This window comes from Diadema antillarum, unplaced genomic scaffold (genome assembly GCF_040938485.1).
Source record: "Diadema antillarum isolate AM-2024a unplaced genomic scaffold, OU_Dant_1.0 scf00000139, whole genome shotgun sequence".
In the NCBI taxonomy this organism is placed as follows: Eukaryota; Metazoa; Echinodermata; class Echinoidea; order Diadematoida; family Diadematidae; genus Diadema; species Diadema antillarum.
The window spans coordinates 463,202-483,919 of record NW_027271028.1 but is presented as its reverse complement, the minus strand read 5'-3'; the positions used below and the strand labels follow the sequence as shown (position 1 = coordinate 483,919).

Genomic DNA, 20,718 nt, shown 5'->3' with positions numbered 1-20,718 from the left:
GCTTGACGAAATTTAGCTGAAAGAACGTTATAAAACAACAACAACAACAACAACGGGCAACATTACAAATGTACACCAAATGTACCTATTTCATGCTAAGAAAGACGAATAGCAGGAAAAAGGAATTGATTCAGTTGATTTCTTTCAGTCAAGTCCGTTTGATGTGATATCACTTTAACAGACATGTCTTTGAAATAGTTTGCATGGTTTTTGCAGAATTTAGCAAAATCTTATTACAAACAGGTATGCAACGACCTAATCGTTGCATTATAAATATAGCGAACTGCGATTCTGTTTTCTGAAGATGTATGCCTTTTTCACAAAGGTCTCTGAAAAGGCATCTCATGTACTGTAAAATGAAAATACCCCTTGAGACCATAGCTCATACACTAGGGCCTACTAATTGGAAACATGATAATTATTATATATTTTTTTCTTACCGAGAGCATGATAGAATGTTGATTGTCACGTGACAATGAAAATAATCGAGTATTTCAATTTAGTAAATCTGCCATCGGCCAGCCATCAAAAATTTTGAAACGGCCTCATCTATAAAGGAAATATTTCCTTTGTCCTTTGTCTCCACTAAGAATAGACGTACTATCCACTTTCATTTCATAGTTTGCTTGATTGTTTTAGTATGTTTGCGATTCTAGCGGCCTCGCATTTCTTACTAACCACCATCTTCTCCAATCGTACAGAATCTTTGGAGATACTAGATAACAGATGTTAGATTACAAATGAAACAAAAACGTCTCTGTTACTAATCATGATGTAATGTTTCATATGGTCAGTGGCCAAGTTACACTATACTCTCAGTGTCATCACTGTTACATATTAATTTATGTGCCTTATTCCTATCAATATTGCTTATATTTTAGTTTCCTTATGTAATTTCATAAAAGTTCTGACGTTATCATCAAAAACATAAATCTGAATTTTAATCTGTATTATCATAAACTATCGTCATGCACGGACTTGAAGAAATCCTATGCTGTTGCTGTTGCTGGAGCCGTAACTCTGCATGTTTATTAATCATTGAAAAAATATATGGGGGTGGGGAAGTAGACAAAGTTTACACAATCTCTCATTGACTTTGAAGCTTAAATATCCATTCCCGGTGATATAGGAGGCACAAACAGTCATTACTCCTAGGTCGTAGGTTAACAATTACGGCCAATTAAAGCAAGTCCTACTGCGCACATGTTACTGGTCAAACTGACAGGGATTAATGTCCATACCACTAACTATAGTGTTATACGGCCGTTTGTCGGAAAGCATTCAGGAGCTCCATTAATCATAATTGATTGTTCTCTTTGTTTCAGAGATAATATCAATTCGCTGAGCCCCGAAATGGGAACATCCATGTTCTTTGAGTTACCTGGCATATCAGTTTATTTTCTTCTACTTCATTATTTTAATGGCGTACATTTCATTTAAACACCCTATATCAGTATATGCAACGTGCCAGCTTGAAGAGTTAAGACACAGAAATGAAAACATGTGCCACCAAATCTTCCGGATACAATGTCAACACAGGTAACAAAATGAGGAGGCAGATATACCAAGATAACACTTTTTTCCCGTTTTTAATCTGCGTTGACTTTCGGTGCTTGGTTGGAATGTAGTGATACCAAACATTTATCAATGATATCGGCCATAAACTCAGTAAATGAATTATGATTTTTTTTTTGCTTTGTCTTTCCTTGTTTACCAGAAATCCCAATAATATCTCAATTTCTTATTCCTAATCGATATCCGATAAAAAGAAGAAAAACACGAACCTCCTATCTATGAATCTGTTAACTTGTGCAGATGCCATTATTCAACTTCCTATCCTTTTTGTTTCGCAATGTGTAACAGATTGCCCAGAGTGCGAATTTTATATCGTTTTTCATAAATAACATCTGATTGTTTCAAATACTAAGAATAAGTGCGTGCCTTCTCTGGTTAAATGATTAGTATACGTGCTTCATAAACTAGTATTTACTTCCAAGTTAGTTATTTGGTAGGCCATGTTGACCCCTCAAACAACGTCATACACAATTCGGTTCGACTATTCAGGATTCCATGTACAGATACACCGATAGTGTGACTTGACCCAGCATCACAAAATTCCAAAGCAGTTTTCGATAAATACATGCAGTCCATCTGGATGACGAACTGTAAGTTTTGAATAAATTTAAACCTAATCTAAAGCCTGATCTAAACTCTTTATCAAGACGTTGTATGGTGACCTTCATGTTTGTGTACTTTGTTTTGGTCCACGCGAAGAATGCACAAATATGGAAAGGTAGTCGATAAGAATTATCAACACAAGAGAGCTATTTATTAAATCCATTTTGTAAACTAGCAGGTAATGCCCATCGCACGCACAGCTTGAAAGCAGATGAACAGATGAACGAACTCGCCTCTTTGACCAATCGGCTTACTCGAAAGTAATGCTTGGAGCAAGCTTCCGACTCTCTGATTGGTTTGGCTAACGACTTTTTCTGTTTTCTTTCACTCCCTGTCTGTCCCCGCGTGTTTGGGATTCCTAAGCCTACCCGGGTATCGTGTACGTGTGCTTGTCTTTGTATCCGACAAGTGTGTGTGTGTATGTGTGTGTGTGTGTGTGGAAGAAAGCTGATGTGTGTATTGTGCGTGTGTGAGATAAAGTGCTCGTTGGTGTGTGCGTGTGTGTTGACTAAGTGTGCGTTTGAGAGCCGAGTGTGTCTCGAAACTTCGATAAGCGCCATACCTGTGCGCGTCTGTGCATGCCTCTATGGAGTATGCGAGAGTGTGTGTGTGTGTATATGTCTGTGTATAAAGGTGACCTTTAACCTTCGTTAAGATTTCAGTCTTCTCTCGCCTCCCTCCCCTCCTCCCTTCTCTCTCTGGCTGTCGGATCGACTGATGCCCTCCAACATACCTATTTCCATCACTGAGTGTCTGCCCAAACTTGAGTTCGCCACTCCGTCCGCTCGTCTCGGTCTCTCTACCAAGGGTTAGTGTAGTTCCATCGGTCGGGATTTTGCTTCAAATCCGTGTGGAGATCGCAGAGAAACCCATTTTCACTCTCAACATTCTTCATTTTGCAGATCATTACCGTAGATACATCAACCAAAAATGAGTGGTAAGATGCTTATATATTTTTTCCTCTCACCATTTTCTCATGTTCGTCACGCGTGCCGATCCTGCATGGTGCCGTCTTGCGCTAGGAGCTTAACTTAATCTTCACTATAATCCCTCCGGTTTGACCGTGACTAGCTACGTATTATGCCAAACAAATCATTATCGTACGTTGTTCGCAGAAAATGTGGAAACTTATATTGCATATGATTCAATGAGTCGATTTCAAAGTATTTAAAAGGAACAGTTTGGATTATTTGAATGGATGATTATTAATCTGGTCAAAGCAGGCGGAGAGCGAGAGGGGTGCGCGACCCCTCACTGGAATTCCTTTTATGGATCTTCGGCATTCGCCTTCCTCTTCCACTCCCTATCACGTTGCTTTCAGCTCGCAGCTGGAATGTTCAGATTTTACATACCTTCGTCATTTATTCTACTCTTTAAAAAAGTTTAACATAGATGCAAACACTAGGGTCACCTACTTTTTTATATATAGAAATTTATTTTCTTCGAGTAATATACCAGTTGTACTTACTTTGCCACGCCTATGGTTTCCATCGCCTGACTTGTGTGGACGAGCTCCAGTACTTAGAACAACTGTTGTCATATTGGAATTCTTAGTCAAAATACCTTCAATTTTCCCCATTTGTCACCACCTACCATTCCAGGCATCAACACTCTTGTGTCTTGTTCATAGTTGAAATGGAAGATTAATAGCTTTTATTCCTCTGAGTCTTCATGTCATCGTAGGTCAAAGGTCAAAGGTCACTGAACTTATCAATTCAAATTGAATTATTTCATATACCCATAACTCTTGAGTCATTGAACGTTGGTAAACAGATGTCACATCTTTGCAAGAACTTCTTTGTATTTCGTTTTCTCATGTCGCTTTGTATTTCACTTCGACTGATCAACTGATTTTTGTTGGAAAGCTGACATAATTACGTATGACATGATGATCCGCGCGTTTTCCATCAACACTGAATCTAGGAGTGAATATCACGGTCCGGTCTTTTCGCGCTGCAGTAATGCTTACTGCTTATTGTTATAATCTTTAATGGATGTTTTGATCAGTGTTTCTTCGAAGATGTCACAACGAGTGATTATTTCACTTGATTCTGGCGTCGTATGAAAAGAAATACATAAATCAGTATGATTCTGTCAAGCGAACTCCCTATGCAAAGGATAGCTATCTTTTGGTGTCGAATGCCAATTTGTGTCCATGTGTCATAATATTATAAAAGCGGAACAGGTGTCTTTTTGGAGGAGAGCAAGAAGAAGTTTGTATACCAGTCCTTGCAGGTTAATTTTTGGTTTGGGATTAACATTCTGATTCGCACATTTATGATATTTCAACTCTTGGTCACATTATCTTTCCAAAATGTGAAGTTGCGATAGCGCGCACATTGTCAAGAACCTTTTGCACCTCAACATTTGACTTGTATGTTTCTGGTCTGCTTTGCTTCTCTCTACTTTCTCGTGAAAAGAACTTGTATTCTTAGCCACACATACGACCTTCTGCGTCGACTGGATCCTGTCCTTACATCACCATGGTTGTCAATTATCAGATTATCAATTGTCGAATTATCTACGCTCTATGCTGTTTACAAAACTAATGATAGCTTTGTCCTAGTGGTGTTTTTTTTTTTTTTAATCTATGACGTGTTATTTTCCGCTCAATGTTTTTGATTCTTGTCGAAAGCTGTCAAAGTTTCGATGACATGTCGATTCTTTTATATATCTTGTAATGTTAAATACAGGAAAGATATCATTCAGCGGGGTGAAGGTTCAGGTGTGAGTTTCTTCAATTTGTCTCCCTATACAAAGAAATTTGTTCCATGTTCATCGTGTCCTTGCTGGCAACCAGGGACAGCGTGGTGGTAGTGTCGCTGCCCGGAAAGCAGTATATATATATATATATATATATATAACATGACAGGTTCGCTTCCCACTGGTTCCTTTTTTTGAAATGTTTGGTAATTCACAGATGCACATTGCGACTACAAATTTATTTGTATAGGGAGACAAATTGAAGAAACTCACACCTGGATCTTGTAATATTATCACCAAGACTCAAAGCCTTGCATCCTGTAGCTCATGGTTGATTTTGTGGATATTTCGTTCACGATGTGATAATCAAAGCACAAACGCGTTTGCGGGTTGGACCCCATGCTCAAGATTCTATTCAAATTACCCTATTGGAATATCATACAAACGCATGCAGCGAGTTACCCGTGCCTGTCCCAACCTTAGTTGATAAAGTGCACCCCTTGTGGACAATGCAGTAGAAAACTTGTAGATGTACATAGTTTCTGCGGTGAAGAAATGATTGATTATTATTATTATTATAGTATTACTATCATTATCATTATTGTTATTATTATTATTATTATCATTATTATTACTATTATTATTATTATTATTATTATTATTATTATTATCGTTATTATTATTATTATTATTATTGTTATTATTATCATCATCATCATCAGTAGTAATAGTAGTAGTAGTAGTAGTAATATCAGTATTATTAGATTTTCCAAAGTTTTGGATTCTCTTTGCGTGGGTAAAAATGGTTTTGATACTGAAATCTGATTAGTCGCTCGTGCCCTCTTTTATTTGATGCCCAACCAGGCATATTTACTGTGTAAGATGGGTTTACAGGTGTCCATGTAACTCATTTGTTGCTAAATAAAAAACAACTGCAAATTACAATAGGGCCTATAATCTTGCAATAGTTACAGAGAAATTATATGAAGTCATTAATAAATCAGTGTGTGTAAACTTTCTCTTGCCCACTATGAGGGGAAAGAAAAACGACAAGAGTGAAAATATTCATGGCTTTAATTATAGCTGTAAGTAGCTATAATGAAATTTTCTTCTCCTATTATGTGTTCATATGTTAATGTATATTGTTTGTGTTTATGTACATGAAAATGGCCGTATCTGTCTGTTTCTGCATGCACACACTATTTTTAATTTCTTTATCTTTCAATATATATATATATATATATAATCAATATACATATATAAGCGAGTGTGTGTGTGTGTGTGTGTGAGGATGTTTGTGTATAGATGGAATGATGCAGAGAGAGAGAGAGAGAGAGAAATAGAATATGTCTATGTATATAATATAACTTATGCTTGTGATACCAGCTTGCAAATGGCACATTTTCTCTTCTCCTTTTTTCCCCAGTGATCTTCGCTCGTGCACTTCCTGACTCCACGCAGGTCATCGAGGAGAGCGGTGAGCGACTTGAGGTAGAGGTCGAGAATCCTGCCGAGGTCGGGAGCGTAGTCTGGAAGCATGCCGTCATCGACGAAGAAGGCGACTACGGCGAAGAAACCCCAGTCAAATTCGACGGCGTTCGAGTGACACAAGAAGATTCAGCCGAAACAGGCATCTACGCCATCGTCTTTCAAGAGCTCAACATGTCAGACGACGGGAAGTACATTTGCATTGCCACAGACAAAAAAGGCGGGGAAACGAGAGTAGAGGGTGATCTAGTCATCGAGCCACTCCCAGACACCGCACGCAATCTAATCAAGAAGACAGAGCACAAAGCTTAATTTCTCCTCCCCCAAGTAGGTTTAATCATAACAGGAACACAAATGCAAGTTGGTTATTCGTTTTAAGGGAAGCCGCAAAGACATAGGTATTCACGCTTGGCAAATTGATTTTGAGAGTCACGCAATGGTGTAATATTCCATCACTAGGGAGAACATACCTCCCTCTCAAATTCCACCCACTTACGAAATCTTTAACAAATGTATGTGACGCTCAGAAAGAAACTACAGATTTGCAAAGCGTGGATCGAGATGAAGCCAAACCACAGAACTATAATACTGGGTTGTGTGTACTTGTTTACATGTTATCCTAAGATAATGCTCGTATGTACACGTGCTGGAAAGTTCTGCAGGTATCTTTAAAATCTTGTATTCAGGGAGCAGCCTCTGAGCGTCACATTTACACTAACCACTTTACAACCAGACCGCAGAATGGCAATTCACTTTCTTTCTTTTGTATAATATTTCACTCAGAGCTCGATAAAACGTGTACATTTGCTGCTTCTTGGTAGTTTAGTATAAATATGGTCAGACAAAAATTTTTGAGAAGGTCTCACATATCTAGACTTTTCTTTCTAAACAAAAAGAAAAAAAAAAGACAATGTCATACATTCTCAGTGCCTATTGTACAGACGAGAGATAAGAGGTGTCTTCATTTTTGTGTCCAGTAGGCTGACGAGTGTGTTACTCAGCTTACGAAGGGACCGGTGCTTCACATGGATTTACTACAGGTATTACCTTTCGTAAGGCAGGTGAAATTCATACCAACGTTAATAACACCAGAAGAACCACGCCCAATTTCCACGTGGTTAGTCTTAAAGGGCCTTGCTGGGTTATTGAATGGGGAGACACGTGTATTTTGTACAAAGACAAAACGAATGTCTTCCAGTATTTCACGAAGCTAGCACTCGTGATGTGATTTTCACCATGTCAGATACAAAAGTTTGAAAATATCTATCAAATGTTTTAAGTATGTTCATGTGTGTAAAAATTGCAAAGTTCTTGTGCAAGCTATATGTCTGTTCAGAATTTGATTTTTTCTTATTTCTACACTTTTTTATTTCAGGAGATGTCGGTTTGTACGAATCTATACAAATCATACTTTCAGGTTTTCAAACCTAGACGGAGACGACTAGATTGAGAAATGAGAATCTATTTGGTTTCACATATTAAATGCTTTGCGTTCCAATGATAGTTTTTCTGAACATAAAATGAATTAGCAATGAAATAATCCATCACGACTATTTCAAGTCTAAGCAAACATTAACCCATACTGTGGCATGAGTACGGAGATTGTGCAATTACAAAGCTGATACCATAGGTTACCTTCTTTGTATGGTTACAACTCAATAGGTGATTGGCATGAGAAAGTACATTAATTTCTGGTAGAATACCTGAGTAAAGTTGAATCGGTTTGCATCTCCACATTCGTTTAATGTTGTCATTTTTTGAAGGTAGAAAAGAGCTAATGCTGATTTTGTTTTATTCATAGTCGATACAAGTACAATTGTTTCTTTTCTAATCTATCTTGTGTTCCTGGTTAAGAATTTTTATTGTGTGTGCCCATATCATGAAAACAGTTTTAACCTTTAAATCTTAAAGCACCTTTTAATTTCAGAATAGCTTGCAGTCATGCGACGCAGATATTAAAGATTCAGAAATTAACTCCACAATCATAATCGTAGTTATTCTTTTAATACATTTGGTATTTCTAATCATTTACTGATGTACAATCATTGATAATGGTTATGATATTATGTCGGATAAAGAATTGAACAACACAAGGCCGTGCACTCGTGTTGTTGTAAGATATATTCCATTGTATGAGCCCCACATAGTAAAATAAAGTTTAGATAGACGTGATATTCAATAAACAGGCCTTGAGTCACTGTGTAAATATGATATTCCGCTTCCTTCATGCATATTCTATTTCATACCTTCTAACCTTAACAGTCAAAAGGTAAATTTGGTTTAAAACATATGGCTATACCTACATAAAATAAGATCAAATCATGTTTTATCAATTTAAGCGTGCAAATACAGTGTATTCAATTATGTCCTTTCATTTTGTGATGAAAGAAAGCTTTGTATTGATTTCACACTGCGTCTCGTAATATCTACTCCATTTGAAGACAAAAGGAAGAAAATCATGATAAGTGAGAATTTAAATTGGCTATGAAATGTGGTTACATAATCTAAATTGACTGAGATTGTGATTATCAATCAAATACTGTAGTTGACTGTGAGCAAGGTTAGAGTTCCGATATCAATCTCCGTTTACTGTAGTGCTAGTGGACCTGTATCTGTGTGCGCGCGCGTGTGCTTATGTTGAAAGTGTGCTGTCGATGTGAATTTAATGATTCATTGTTACCATGGTTACAATGAACCCAGTGATAACAAATGATTTATAACGAAAGAGAGTTATTTAGATGTTTTCTCCATCAAAACAAAAGTACACTCACTTACCTACACGCATGTTTTATATATATATATATATATATATACTATAACATGCATTCGTATGCATGTGAAAGTAAAGTCACATATCCAAAACCGCATACACACTTACACAAACGTATATATATATATATATATATATATATATATATATACATACATATATACAGCTGTCCTCGTGTTGATGTGATAATATCAAAAATAAAACTGAAACCAAGTTCATGCTGTAGGCCTAATCACCGACAGTTTATTTCGGCACACACATTTTCGAGCGATTCGCTCTTTCTCAAGTGTTCTTGATAAACTGTTGCTGATTACAGCATGAACTTGGTTCAATGCATTATTTTGATGATATATATATATGATGTTTGTAGTCTGCGTGTTGGTACCAGTACAGAAAAGATGACGTTGTAGGGTAGTAATGCATTTTAGTCCAACTGTGCTGTTTATTCATGCCGACCCTGAAGAAGACGTGTGTATGCGTCGAAAATTTGGTTTGATTAAATAGCACTGTCGGACTAAAATGCATTACTACCCTACTACTTCGTCATCATTTATATATACATATATATATATATATATATATATATACATATTTGTTTATATATATATATATATATATACATATTTGTTTATATATATATATATATATATATACACACACACACTCACACGCATATATATATATATATATATATGTATATATAAATGTGTATCTACATGAAGAGTTTTATCGCAAAACAGCTAACTCCATTCTTGTTAAATTGAGATATTTGTGATTAAAGCTGCTAACGAAACAAAGAAAACAATAAAATACAAGATATTTTTAATCATAACTTCTAGAATATTCCTTTTTATATCACGAGTGAGGTATTACTGGAAAGATTTCATTTTATTCTATCAGATGATAGACTTACTGTGAAATGTTAAAATATGGCGCTTAGCTCATTTTGCAATAAAACTCTTCATATGTATTGTAAAAATGCAGATTTTATTTTCGTGTAAAAGTAAAGTCACATATCCAAACCTACAAAACTATCAGTTATCTGATCACTTTGAACCACAATAATTCAAACCTTCATCCATATTCACATTCGACCAGACTTGCTTTTCTGTACATACTTTCTTCTGCTGATAAAAGTTCAGATAAGACAGACACGTGAAATTGCGTGAATTAATGATAAATCACTATGATAACAAAATGTCGTCAAATTAACCATTTTCTTCATTTTTATGTAAACACCGTTGACAGGGTGCTGGTGAAACATTTGTTTTAAATTGTTAAAATATGCCCGATGTCGGATGCAAGATATCTAATAAGTTCATCTGATTTTTTTTTTCAATTCAATTCAAATTTCATGTCATTTCCATCATATAAACAGAGAAAATTGTATACAATGTATAAGCAGAACATTTGTAACGATTGCAAAAACATAAATTAACAAAATACATGTGATAATGAGTAAAAATGAAGAAAACATAATTGTATCTTTTTATATTAACATATGCATGGTATAAATTGAATAAGGATGGGAATGGAAATGGAACGTCCCACTATAAAAAGGCAAAGCTTGTACGATATGGGGCCCTCAAATTTTATTCGATGGTGTTTGTTTGAGGAAAAATTAAGGACCAGAGGGTTCATTGATACTAGCGAAACTTGTCAGAATGCATACAGGCTGAAGTCTACTGTCACAGGTAAAGGTAACTTGGGCAAGTTATAAAGCATGTGTGCGTGTGTGTGTGTGTGTGTGTGTGTGCGTGTGCGTGTGCGTGTGTATGTGCGTGAGGGTGCATGTGTGTGTGTTTTGTGTGCATTAGTGGGTTTTGAGTGTATGTGTGTGTGCCAGTGTATTTTTGTGTATATTTCAGGATAGAAAATACGAATGTTATAAACGTTAACATTAAACTGTCAGTATTGACGCAAAGTTACTTTGATGATTTTAGTGATAATGTGTTTCATAAGTATATTACCAAACAGCGGCATGTATTTGTGCTAAATGTGATTGGATTTCGATGGATGTTAGATATGAGTAAAGCTCAAAATTTTATATGTAAATCTACAAAACGCATGAAGCCACACAAGTCTGCGTAATTTATACCTTATGGATGTAAGATGCTACGCTCCTTGAAGAAACTAACATTTCTAAACTTTACGAAAGAAAACAAAATCATTGGTACATGGAAGAAAAAGTGAGACTTAAAGGGATTGCATAGTTTTGGTTGAGACCTAACTTCAGATTTCTAACATTTTATGGTGAGATAATGAGAAACCTAGTCTCTTGTGAAATGTGAAAATGCTTGTAACTGTAAGAGGAATTCAACGTTTATTGGATTAAAGTTGGTTGTGAAATGGCCGAGATATACAAACAGAGTAATCCTAATAAAAGGTGGGACCCACCTTTTATTAGGATCGCTTTGTTTTACTTTGTTTTTGGATGTCTCCACAACTGATTTTCATCAAATTAACCTTGAATTCCTCTGAAGAACGGTGTGCTCTGTAATATTCCATAAGTGGTTTCTTGGTATCTTGCACAAAAAAAAAACCACCAACTAAAAGCCCAATCCTCATCTCCACCAATACTGCACAATCCCTTTAAAGCACGCTGGTTTTTCTCACCTCCAGTATTCTTCGGGAGCAAGACATTTAGGGTGGTACTGACCCAAACCAAAACTGAAACATCTCGACTATGATTTAGCTGGTCTACAATTTTGATCCACGTAAGTCATAATTCATATAATGTCTTCTACAGTCTGACCCATTCCTAGAAGCAAAGAAGCAAACAGACCTGAAAAGGCCATGACTCCGGGAAATGTTCGAAATTGTTGTGGGAGTCATTTACTTTGTCATTATCTTTAAATCTATGCGATGTTGAGTCACAAATGATTTCTGCAAGTAAGGTTTCTCATTTTAATCAGCTTCGTCTCACTCAGGACAAACCACTATCCAACAATAATTACTACAGTCATCGTCCGCCTAACGTCATCAGCTACCTATCCTCGAAAATTTAAAGGAGACCTCCTAATGATTTCCAGAATTTTACATATGAACAACTATAAAGTGGTTATGCTGGGTAGTGAGTTTCAGGATTTGCAGTGATTGGGATGGGGGAATAGGAGTGTTTTCAAAATCTATAACAAATCATAAGGAACAGGGATGATGACGTGGCAGCTTCACAACAAGAATGCATGAGTACACGCTCAAGGAAGCAGAACAAAAGAAGAAAGCATGCATAAATTCTACACAGATGAACTTGTTAAGCGCGTGGTATTGTGGTGGAATTACATTGCTACATTTATGTGAGGCTCCTACGTCATCATCTTTGTTAGTCTAATTTGTTTTAGGCTTTTCGAGTATTGATTTCTCTGCTCAAGGACCACAATAAATTCCACAAATTTATACATGGAGCTGTCGATTTATGTACTACATGATGTGAAAAATCAAAAACTGTCTGGAATGCCCCTTTAATGTCCCCAAGTTTGAGACTCCTTCCATTATATACTGTAAGTAAATGCAGTGGAAATAGGGCAAGCTGCCTCTTTATTTGTATTGTACTGTATCGTGTTTATTTCCACATAAAACAAACATAACAAGAATACACAAGCGATAATCAAACAGTTTTGACTGAGATACGGTTTGATTGCCCTGCTCACCCACGCCTACAAGACAAGGCTGTTCACCGAGGAGTCCAGGAAAACGATGTAATTAGCAACATTATAAAAAAACCTACATTTCAGATAACAATATTCAACCATAATAATTAAAAGCAGAAAGTACATGCAATAAAAATAAATAGAAATACTACATCCATTCCCCTCGCCCACACCCACCTAACAAAGCTAAAGTTGAACAAAAGGTGCTGTGGATTGGTCAATCATTGATGAAAATGTTGTTGAATAATCACAAAAACAGATAGGATAAGATAATTTATCACTTTGTTAAAAAAGGCTAATTTGGAACAAGATTGCATTCTTGCGGTAAACCATTGAACCTAACAGTTCCCCTGTACATGAACGTTATTCTACGGTTCGGTCTTGTGACAATTTCTTTGTAGAGAAAGAGAGAGAGAGAGAGGTAAATTGATAACGATTAGAATGATAATAATGATGATAATAATAACAAAACTGATACTGGTACTAGTTCTACTAGTACTACTACTACTACTCTAATTATAATTCTGCTACTGATACAAATACTACCACTATACCACCCCCATACTACTACTACTACTACTACTACTACTACTATTTCGTCTACTACAACTACTTCTACTACCACTACTGCTACTACTACTACTTATACTGCTACCACTACTACTACTACTCCTGCTACTACTACTACTACTACAGAAATTAATCCCCTAATGATTGGTTGAAATATGTATTTTCAAATATTTCAGAATGTTGGCCTGTTTGACACTCCATGGTACACTATTTGGAAAATGGCGTCACTATGTTTGATGACATTTACCAAACAGTGCACCATTTGTAAAATGATGTCACTAAGAAATTCTGACATCGCGCGCTGTTTAGTATAGCCACTTCGTGAAATGTAGCAAAGCAATTGTGACATCACAAAGTAATTCTGACAGCGCGCGCTTCTTCGTACGGTCACTTTGTGAAATGGCACGAGGCAAATTTGGCATCGCTCCCTGCTTCGTATTATCACTGCAGGAACCCTCCACAAAAAGTTCTCACCTCATGTTATCCCCTTCTTTTTTTTGAAATTTTTGGTACCAGATACAAAACAAATATACCTGCCTAATTCCGAGCTTCTGGTTCAAACGATGGGCGTCGGTGCCTCCAGAAGTACTATTTCAGTACTATGTTAAACAGTACATTTTGGAGTCACCTCTGTCCATAGTTTTATCCAGATTCTCTCAAGGCAAAGTATATTTCATATACAAGTAGTACAGTATTGCAACCGTACTAATACTATTATGGTGGTTATGAAGATTAGACGTTATGTAGAATAATATCAATATTCCATACCAGGCAATGACGGGGGAAATGTGAGAAATCATATCAACAAAATAAAAAAGTACAAGCCTATGGCACTCTAACCGTTGTTTGATGGAACCTATTGTGGTAAGCTGAGTGTGGTTTAATTGATGTTTCTTAGGCAATAATCATAGGAGATAGATGTTATGAACATGTCAATGCACTCCTTGGCCATCCACACGGACCCACTAGAGCCAGGGGTCATGCAAATGTTGCCATTAATATTCTCAGCCATGGACGATAATCTTGGGAATAATGACAAGGGCAAGGGGAGAGAGTGACCTGGTCACACAATAAGGGTTGAACCCCCGGTTAGTTACCCTGCCATCCGCGCTACGGACTGCAGTGGGTCCGTGCGATTGGTTGGAAGTGCGCCCGCTCATTACCATACATGGACATGCATATCTTGCATACCAGCATTTAGGGATCATCGCCAACAGTTTCCCTCCGTGCACTCAGAAGCCCACGGTGTAGCTAGGTCCATGCACATACAATGCTGTTATCATTCTTAATGATAATGACAGGTTCGGAGTGAGTGAAAGATCACTGGTTTTACTGAAGTCTATGCTACATCACCATGATAAATGAAAATCAAACATTAGATCGTGCTTATGAATAACACATCGTGAATAATATTAAATTCAAAACTACAGAGTTGCACCATGCAGGAGGACTACAATTTATTGTCGAGAAAGCAATGACAGATGATGATAAAAAAAAAATTACTTAAAAAGGTAATACGTTTTTCAGAAAAGGGTAAGGTTAGTGATGTTGGTGTGTCAGAATATTGAGGTGAAAGCTAGTCGTGTGATCATGTAAAAAAATTGACGTTTTGGGATGGCATTAACTAGTTTCATTGTTAACGATGCAGCTAACTCGTCGTCCGTCTCGTGAAGGAAACTTGGACATGTTTAGAGGACTGAAGTAACGGTATAGTGCTGGTGTATAGCTGAAGAGGTTGGTAGGATGAACTCGCTAGACTGAGGGACTACTATCAGCCCATTCAACACACATAACAAAGTTTCACGCACACACACCAATACATAATCTACAAATACATCCTAACATCGTTCTTAGCATGCACACACACAAACACACACACACATATACACTCACACACACTTACGCAGCCAGGGAGAGAGACTCTCCAAACTCTATTGTAACGTCTTGACTACATCGTCGACTGCCATTTTAGCTCCTCCCATCATCCCTGGCTCGCAAAGCATTGTGGGATTGCCCGTATCTCTGACCAGCCGAAGCGAGCTCCGCGAAGTCAGCTTCAGTCGAAGGTAAGGGATCTAACTTCGGCTAAGGCCCGACGTTATCAACTGGCTCCTTTTCCCCTCAACTGGTAAGAAAATTCAATTTATTTACAATTTTATTCGTCTTTTTGCTTAAATTTGTATATTCAAGAATGACAAATTTGTGTGAATGTGAGAGTGAAATTCTTTAACGCGAGACAAAACTTGCGATTCAAAAAGTGACTCGCAGCCATGACTACTCGATAACTCTACGACGGATACCTCGCTTCGCCATGTCCGCATCCCTATTTGGAATTTTAGGAATGTCTGCGCGAGAAACCATATATCTACTCGGACAGAACGTCAGCAATGTGGGGCAAGTGTATGGCCCAGTTCAGAAGCAAGCTTTACTTTATACATCAATTTACCTGTCCTTATATTAATTGTTATAATGGTAGAATTTCTTCATGCCGTCGGAAACAATATTGCTATTTCAGAGAAAGTCTTTCGTTCTTGTGTTTCTTTTTTTTTACGTTTGTAAACAAGATATTAACCCCTCCGACAGTTGTTGTCTGTAGCAAAATTAACGTTTTATTTTGAATTATTGAAACATAGATTTGATATCTACAGTGAGTTCGCGCAACTTTTCCACATTGCATTGTTTAAGCCGTTGGTAAAAACTCTCTTTTCGATACTTATTATCTTATCATATTGATGTCTGGGTTTGTCTGCTGATGACATTTCTTTTTTATTCTTTTTTTTTGGTTTGGTTTGATGCAGTCTTTGTTTTCACAGTGTTGTTTCTTTCTTTGAATTGGTTATTTGATATGCAAGTGTAATCCGATACCGTCATCGTCTTTGCTTTCCCAAATGTCACTTGTTGACCAATGGCAGTGACCATGGCAATTCTGTTGGAGCCTCCATTAACTTTCTACTCTGCTACTTTCTTTTTTTCGGTGTATCGAACAATTATGTATGTTGTGTTTTGTTGTTGTTTGTTGTAGCAAGTGACACTTTTATACTTTCATACCTTGATGTTGTTTGTTTTAGCACTGCGCCACACTGTAATCTTATATGACCTATCAATCATTGTTTAACTCCGGGATTAAAGGGGAGTAGTTCATCACACCTGTCGGCTGTTTTAGACTTCTTGTCCAGATATCTTCTCATACATGAAAGACGAAACGTGTGTGTTATACATTAAAAAAAGAACCTACTTTATTTCTTTGTTTTCATTCAAAGTCAAACAATATCCAATTCCAACATCAACATCTTTAGTGTTGGTTTGAAATAATTTTTAGAAATGGCATGGAATGAAGTAGGTATCAAACTCTATAAGCTTCCCTTTGAATTAGCACTAGAAATACACGAGTTTGTTTTGAATATTTCCTTTATCCCTTTCTATGTTGTTTCTTTGTTGGGGTGATACTTGTAAACGTTAACAACTTCAGGTACACCTCTGACGTTACACAGACCTTCAAATTGTACCTTCAAAATTTCTTTCTTATAATTTTGGTGTGTGTGTGTTGGGGGGGTTGCACATGACTGTTAAACATTCCAAATAAGATTGCCAAGTCGTCGGAGGCGGCAATCGCATCTCTCTCTCTGTTCGAATTCTTTGAATCAAAGTTACACTACATCTGAGTCTATATCGATAAGACCCTATCTAGTATAACTGCTGAATGAAATCACTTTTACAGCTTTAAGAAACGACGCAAAATGATCTCCGTTTCCATTTCTTGTAGAAATTTTAAGGACATTTTTTACCATTTGCAGGTGAACAAAAACCCAGCTTTAGTGATTCAAAATAGTTCTAAAATGTTAGTTAGGGATAAGAATAACCAATGTAAAAATGTGAATCAGTAGAATCAATGTTAAAATATTTTTTTTTTTTGATATACAAATTGTGAGCAATAGTTGATTCTGGAATAAACAATCTAGGTTTATTGTTTATTGAGAAAAATAATGATATCTCCTTATATTCAAGGCGTTATTGTGAAATATCTATATGGTAGGGTATTTTGTGTAGTACAACTGACCTACACATCCATCAAATGTGATAACTCGAACATTTTTTAATTCACTGCTCCTAATGGTAAACAATAGGCCCCCTACCTTTGAAGACACCTCTGACGCAACTGTGCTTATATTAGCCCAGGTATCTAAAATGATGCGAGTCAATTATGGTATCAGTAGCAAACCCTGGGCTAGATCGACGATACAAGTTGTTAATGAAGAAAATCAGAACATTGGCTTATTTCTCTTAACTCAGATTTTGGTATCAATCTCCTCTGGCTAATTGTCGACGCTCCCTCACTTCTCACAGTTCCAAAAATTACAAAAGCACAGCATTCTTATCCCATTCTTACGCCAACTGGAGAACACAATAACATCACTCTAGTTCCTCCATTGGGTATCATTTGAATTAGTATTATATTTACACTGTTGCTGCTTACTTTTCATCTAGTATAAAATTTTGCATGTAACTATAGCATCATGTTGAAACAAAATATAATTCTGCAACACCTCTATCGGTACCAAATATTGATTGGCTTGAAGCACTACGGAGTAAATTGTCATGGGCATGATAGGGGCATTTTATAAAATGAATTTCTCAACAAAGTTCAGCTGTTGAATCTGTCCGCATCTGACTGAACCAAGCGTGTTTGATCTTGTCTCAACTATTATGTTATCTATTATTGTCCATCATTATCATTATCATCATCTATTGAAGATGCTTTCAATTACCGTTCCCCTAACCATGTAAAAAGTAACATCTGAAAATTTCATTCCGAAAGAGATCGTTTTTTTTTAATCAACTGTTTCACAATAGTGATCATAAGACAAAATTAACAAATTATATATAAAACGACTCATGAATATTCATGCCCAAAAGAAAAAAAATAAAGAAATTCTTACGGCCGGGATCTGTTAAAATATCACATCCCTCTATTTAACTTTAACTGATCGTCGTCATTGTCCGAAGTCATTTAATTTTGCACGACACTTTCATGGCCCCATCAATGATTGGATGGGCAAGGTTGGACGTGGATTTCATCGAGACTCCGACACGATATTTTATCCTTCAGATGCATAGCTACGGATGTGACGTTTTAGAATGCTTGCTAAAACCACAGGAATTTCTGCAATGCGGTCACTTGCACCTTAAGAAGCTTTGAAAAAGTTAGAGACAAATACAATACAAAGAGACAGAGATGGAACGATAGAGAGAAAGGATGGATAGATAGGCAGAAAGAGAGCGAGAGAGACAGACTGACAGAGAAAGAGAGAGAGGAGGAGGAGAGAGTGAAGGACTGAATATGTACGTTGCGTGTATGCGTTTATATACATGTGTGTGAGTGTGTGTGAGTGTGTGTGTGTGTGTGTGTGTGTGTGTGTGTGTGTATGGGGGATGGGGTTAGGCAGCCTATTAAGCGTGGACCAGCTATGTTAGTCCACTTTAAGCAAAGAAGATTATCATTTTTTTGTTATCTTAAAGGTGACCGGTTTCCACTCAGTCAGCGGGCAGTATCAATTATGCTGATCATACCCATTTTGACTGGGTGATCATATTTGTATGTTTTAATGTTGTTGTTGTTGTTGTTGTTGCTATTTTGGTAGGGACAATGGTGTAATGTATGAAAATGAAAAGAGCAAATAGTGAAACTTCTAAGTCCGAATACACAGTAAAAATTACAGAAATGATTCAGTATTTTATATAATTTCTGTGATGCAAAGAGAAGAAGAAGAAAAAAAAAAAGCTTTTAAAGCCGTACTCATTTTTCCACATTGATTCTTCTTTGCGCTAATATTTCTTGTAATTAAAGCATACACTGGAAATGGGTGCATGTATGCTGATATCTTGATATGTCCTCATTAGATAGTGTTTGAAATTAAAGATTCGGCTTATATGCCTTTGTATGTGTGCGTGTTTTGTTCTCTTTTTTTGTATTTGTGTGTTTTGCTGTTAGTAGCGTCTTCGTGTGTGTGTGTGTGCGTGTGTGTGTGTGTGTGTGTCTTTTTTTATGTGCGTGAAGATTCTAATCGAGTGCAATACGACTTCATTTCCCGGGAAAGAGGTCGGGGTAAGACATTGGAAGAGATGTTGTGTTTACGTGTTCATGATAATCTTCCATTACCATTAGACAACGTGACGTCACAGCCCTGTTGGAGTCGTTTCATTTGACCTTCCCATATCTAAAGCCTTGTATACCAATATGTTAGAGGAGGAATGTCACGTCATAGAAGAGATAGCGAGAGAGGGAGAGAGAGAGAGACAGACTGACTGAGTGTAAGAGACACATCTGGATGATGTGATGGAGAACACTTGGTACTCACTTCTTGAGCACACCGTCCATTAACGAAGTTTTCTCGCGCGCGCCAGTTTGGAAAGTCTTATGCATTTCTTATTGAAAACCGGGGTTTGCTGTTCATGTTAATTCACTGGTTTAACTCATCTGGTCATATTTCAGTGTTGTTGTTTTTTTTTTGGTGTTGAGGGTTTTGAAATTTGGAACTTAATTCGCCAATAGCAACTGGAGACATTCTCGGACCAGCAAACAGGTAATGCGTTCTCTAAACAACAATAATACATCCGTTGGCATTGTTTTAGTAAAGTGTTTGAACGCTGGCAAAGACACATGCGTTATTTTGACACATTTCATATGTTTATTCCTCTTATTTCTTCATATCTTGAGATTATCGATATATGATACAAAGCTATGATGTGCTGTTAAAAAAATTCTAACTATCAACTTTGGGTTAAATCACACTATATTGCTCCACAACATGTTGATTTGAAAGGCGCTACCAGATTGATCGCCAAACTTGTTGTTGAAACTTTAATGTGATATCTGGCACATTATGCTTGACATTGGCTTTTTTAATTGTTTCAATTTCTACTATATGATATAGATTGGGAATAATCATCATTCATTCACTAACTTCCATTTCATAACATGTGTGTGTTTCAGACCACGCGCATCGAACCTTGAGGAGTTGTGTTATATGATATAAAGAAGAAGCGGCCGTGCATGTTGTGGAGGTACAGAAATTAGCCTGGCAAAAGGTCAAGCACACAATATGCTTCCATATCTTCTGTTTGTGTCATATTACGTTACGGAGATGACCCGATAAAGAGCCCTTAATCTGCGCTCTGTTTTGTCAGGTGCATAGAGCTTGACGTGGAGAAATAACAAACTGTGGACAACGTGACACCCACGGTACTTGCTTCAAAGCACCCTGAAGCGTCTTTATGCCTTTATTACAATCAAATAAACTTTCCGTCGTGTTTTTCTACATCAGAAAAACTCTAAAATGATTTCAATGATCTTGCATAATT

The 20,718-nt window shown here is 36.9% G+C and overlaps 1 protein-coding gene across 1 annotated transcript; it reads left to right on the top strand.

Annotated features, from left to right (window-relative positions):
• Positions 1-2,872: 2,872 nt before the first annotated feature.
• Positions 2,873-8,985, top strand: LOC139721153 (uncharacterized). Its single transcript, XM_071632484.1, has 2 exons — positions 2,873-3,115; positions 6,308-8,985. The coding sequence occupies exons 1-2, from the start codon at positions 3,109-3,111 to the stop codon at positions 6,679-6,681; spliced, it is 381 nt and encodes a 126-aa protein (XP_071488585.1). The 5' UTR covers positions 2,873-3,108; the 3' UTR covers positions 6,682-8,985.
• Positions 8,986-20,718: the final 11,733 nt, after the last annotated feature.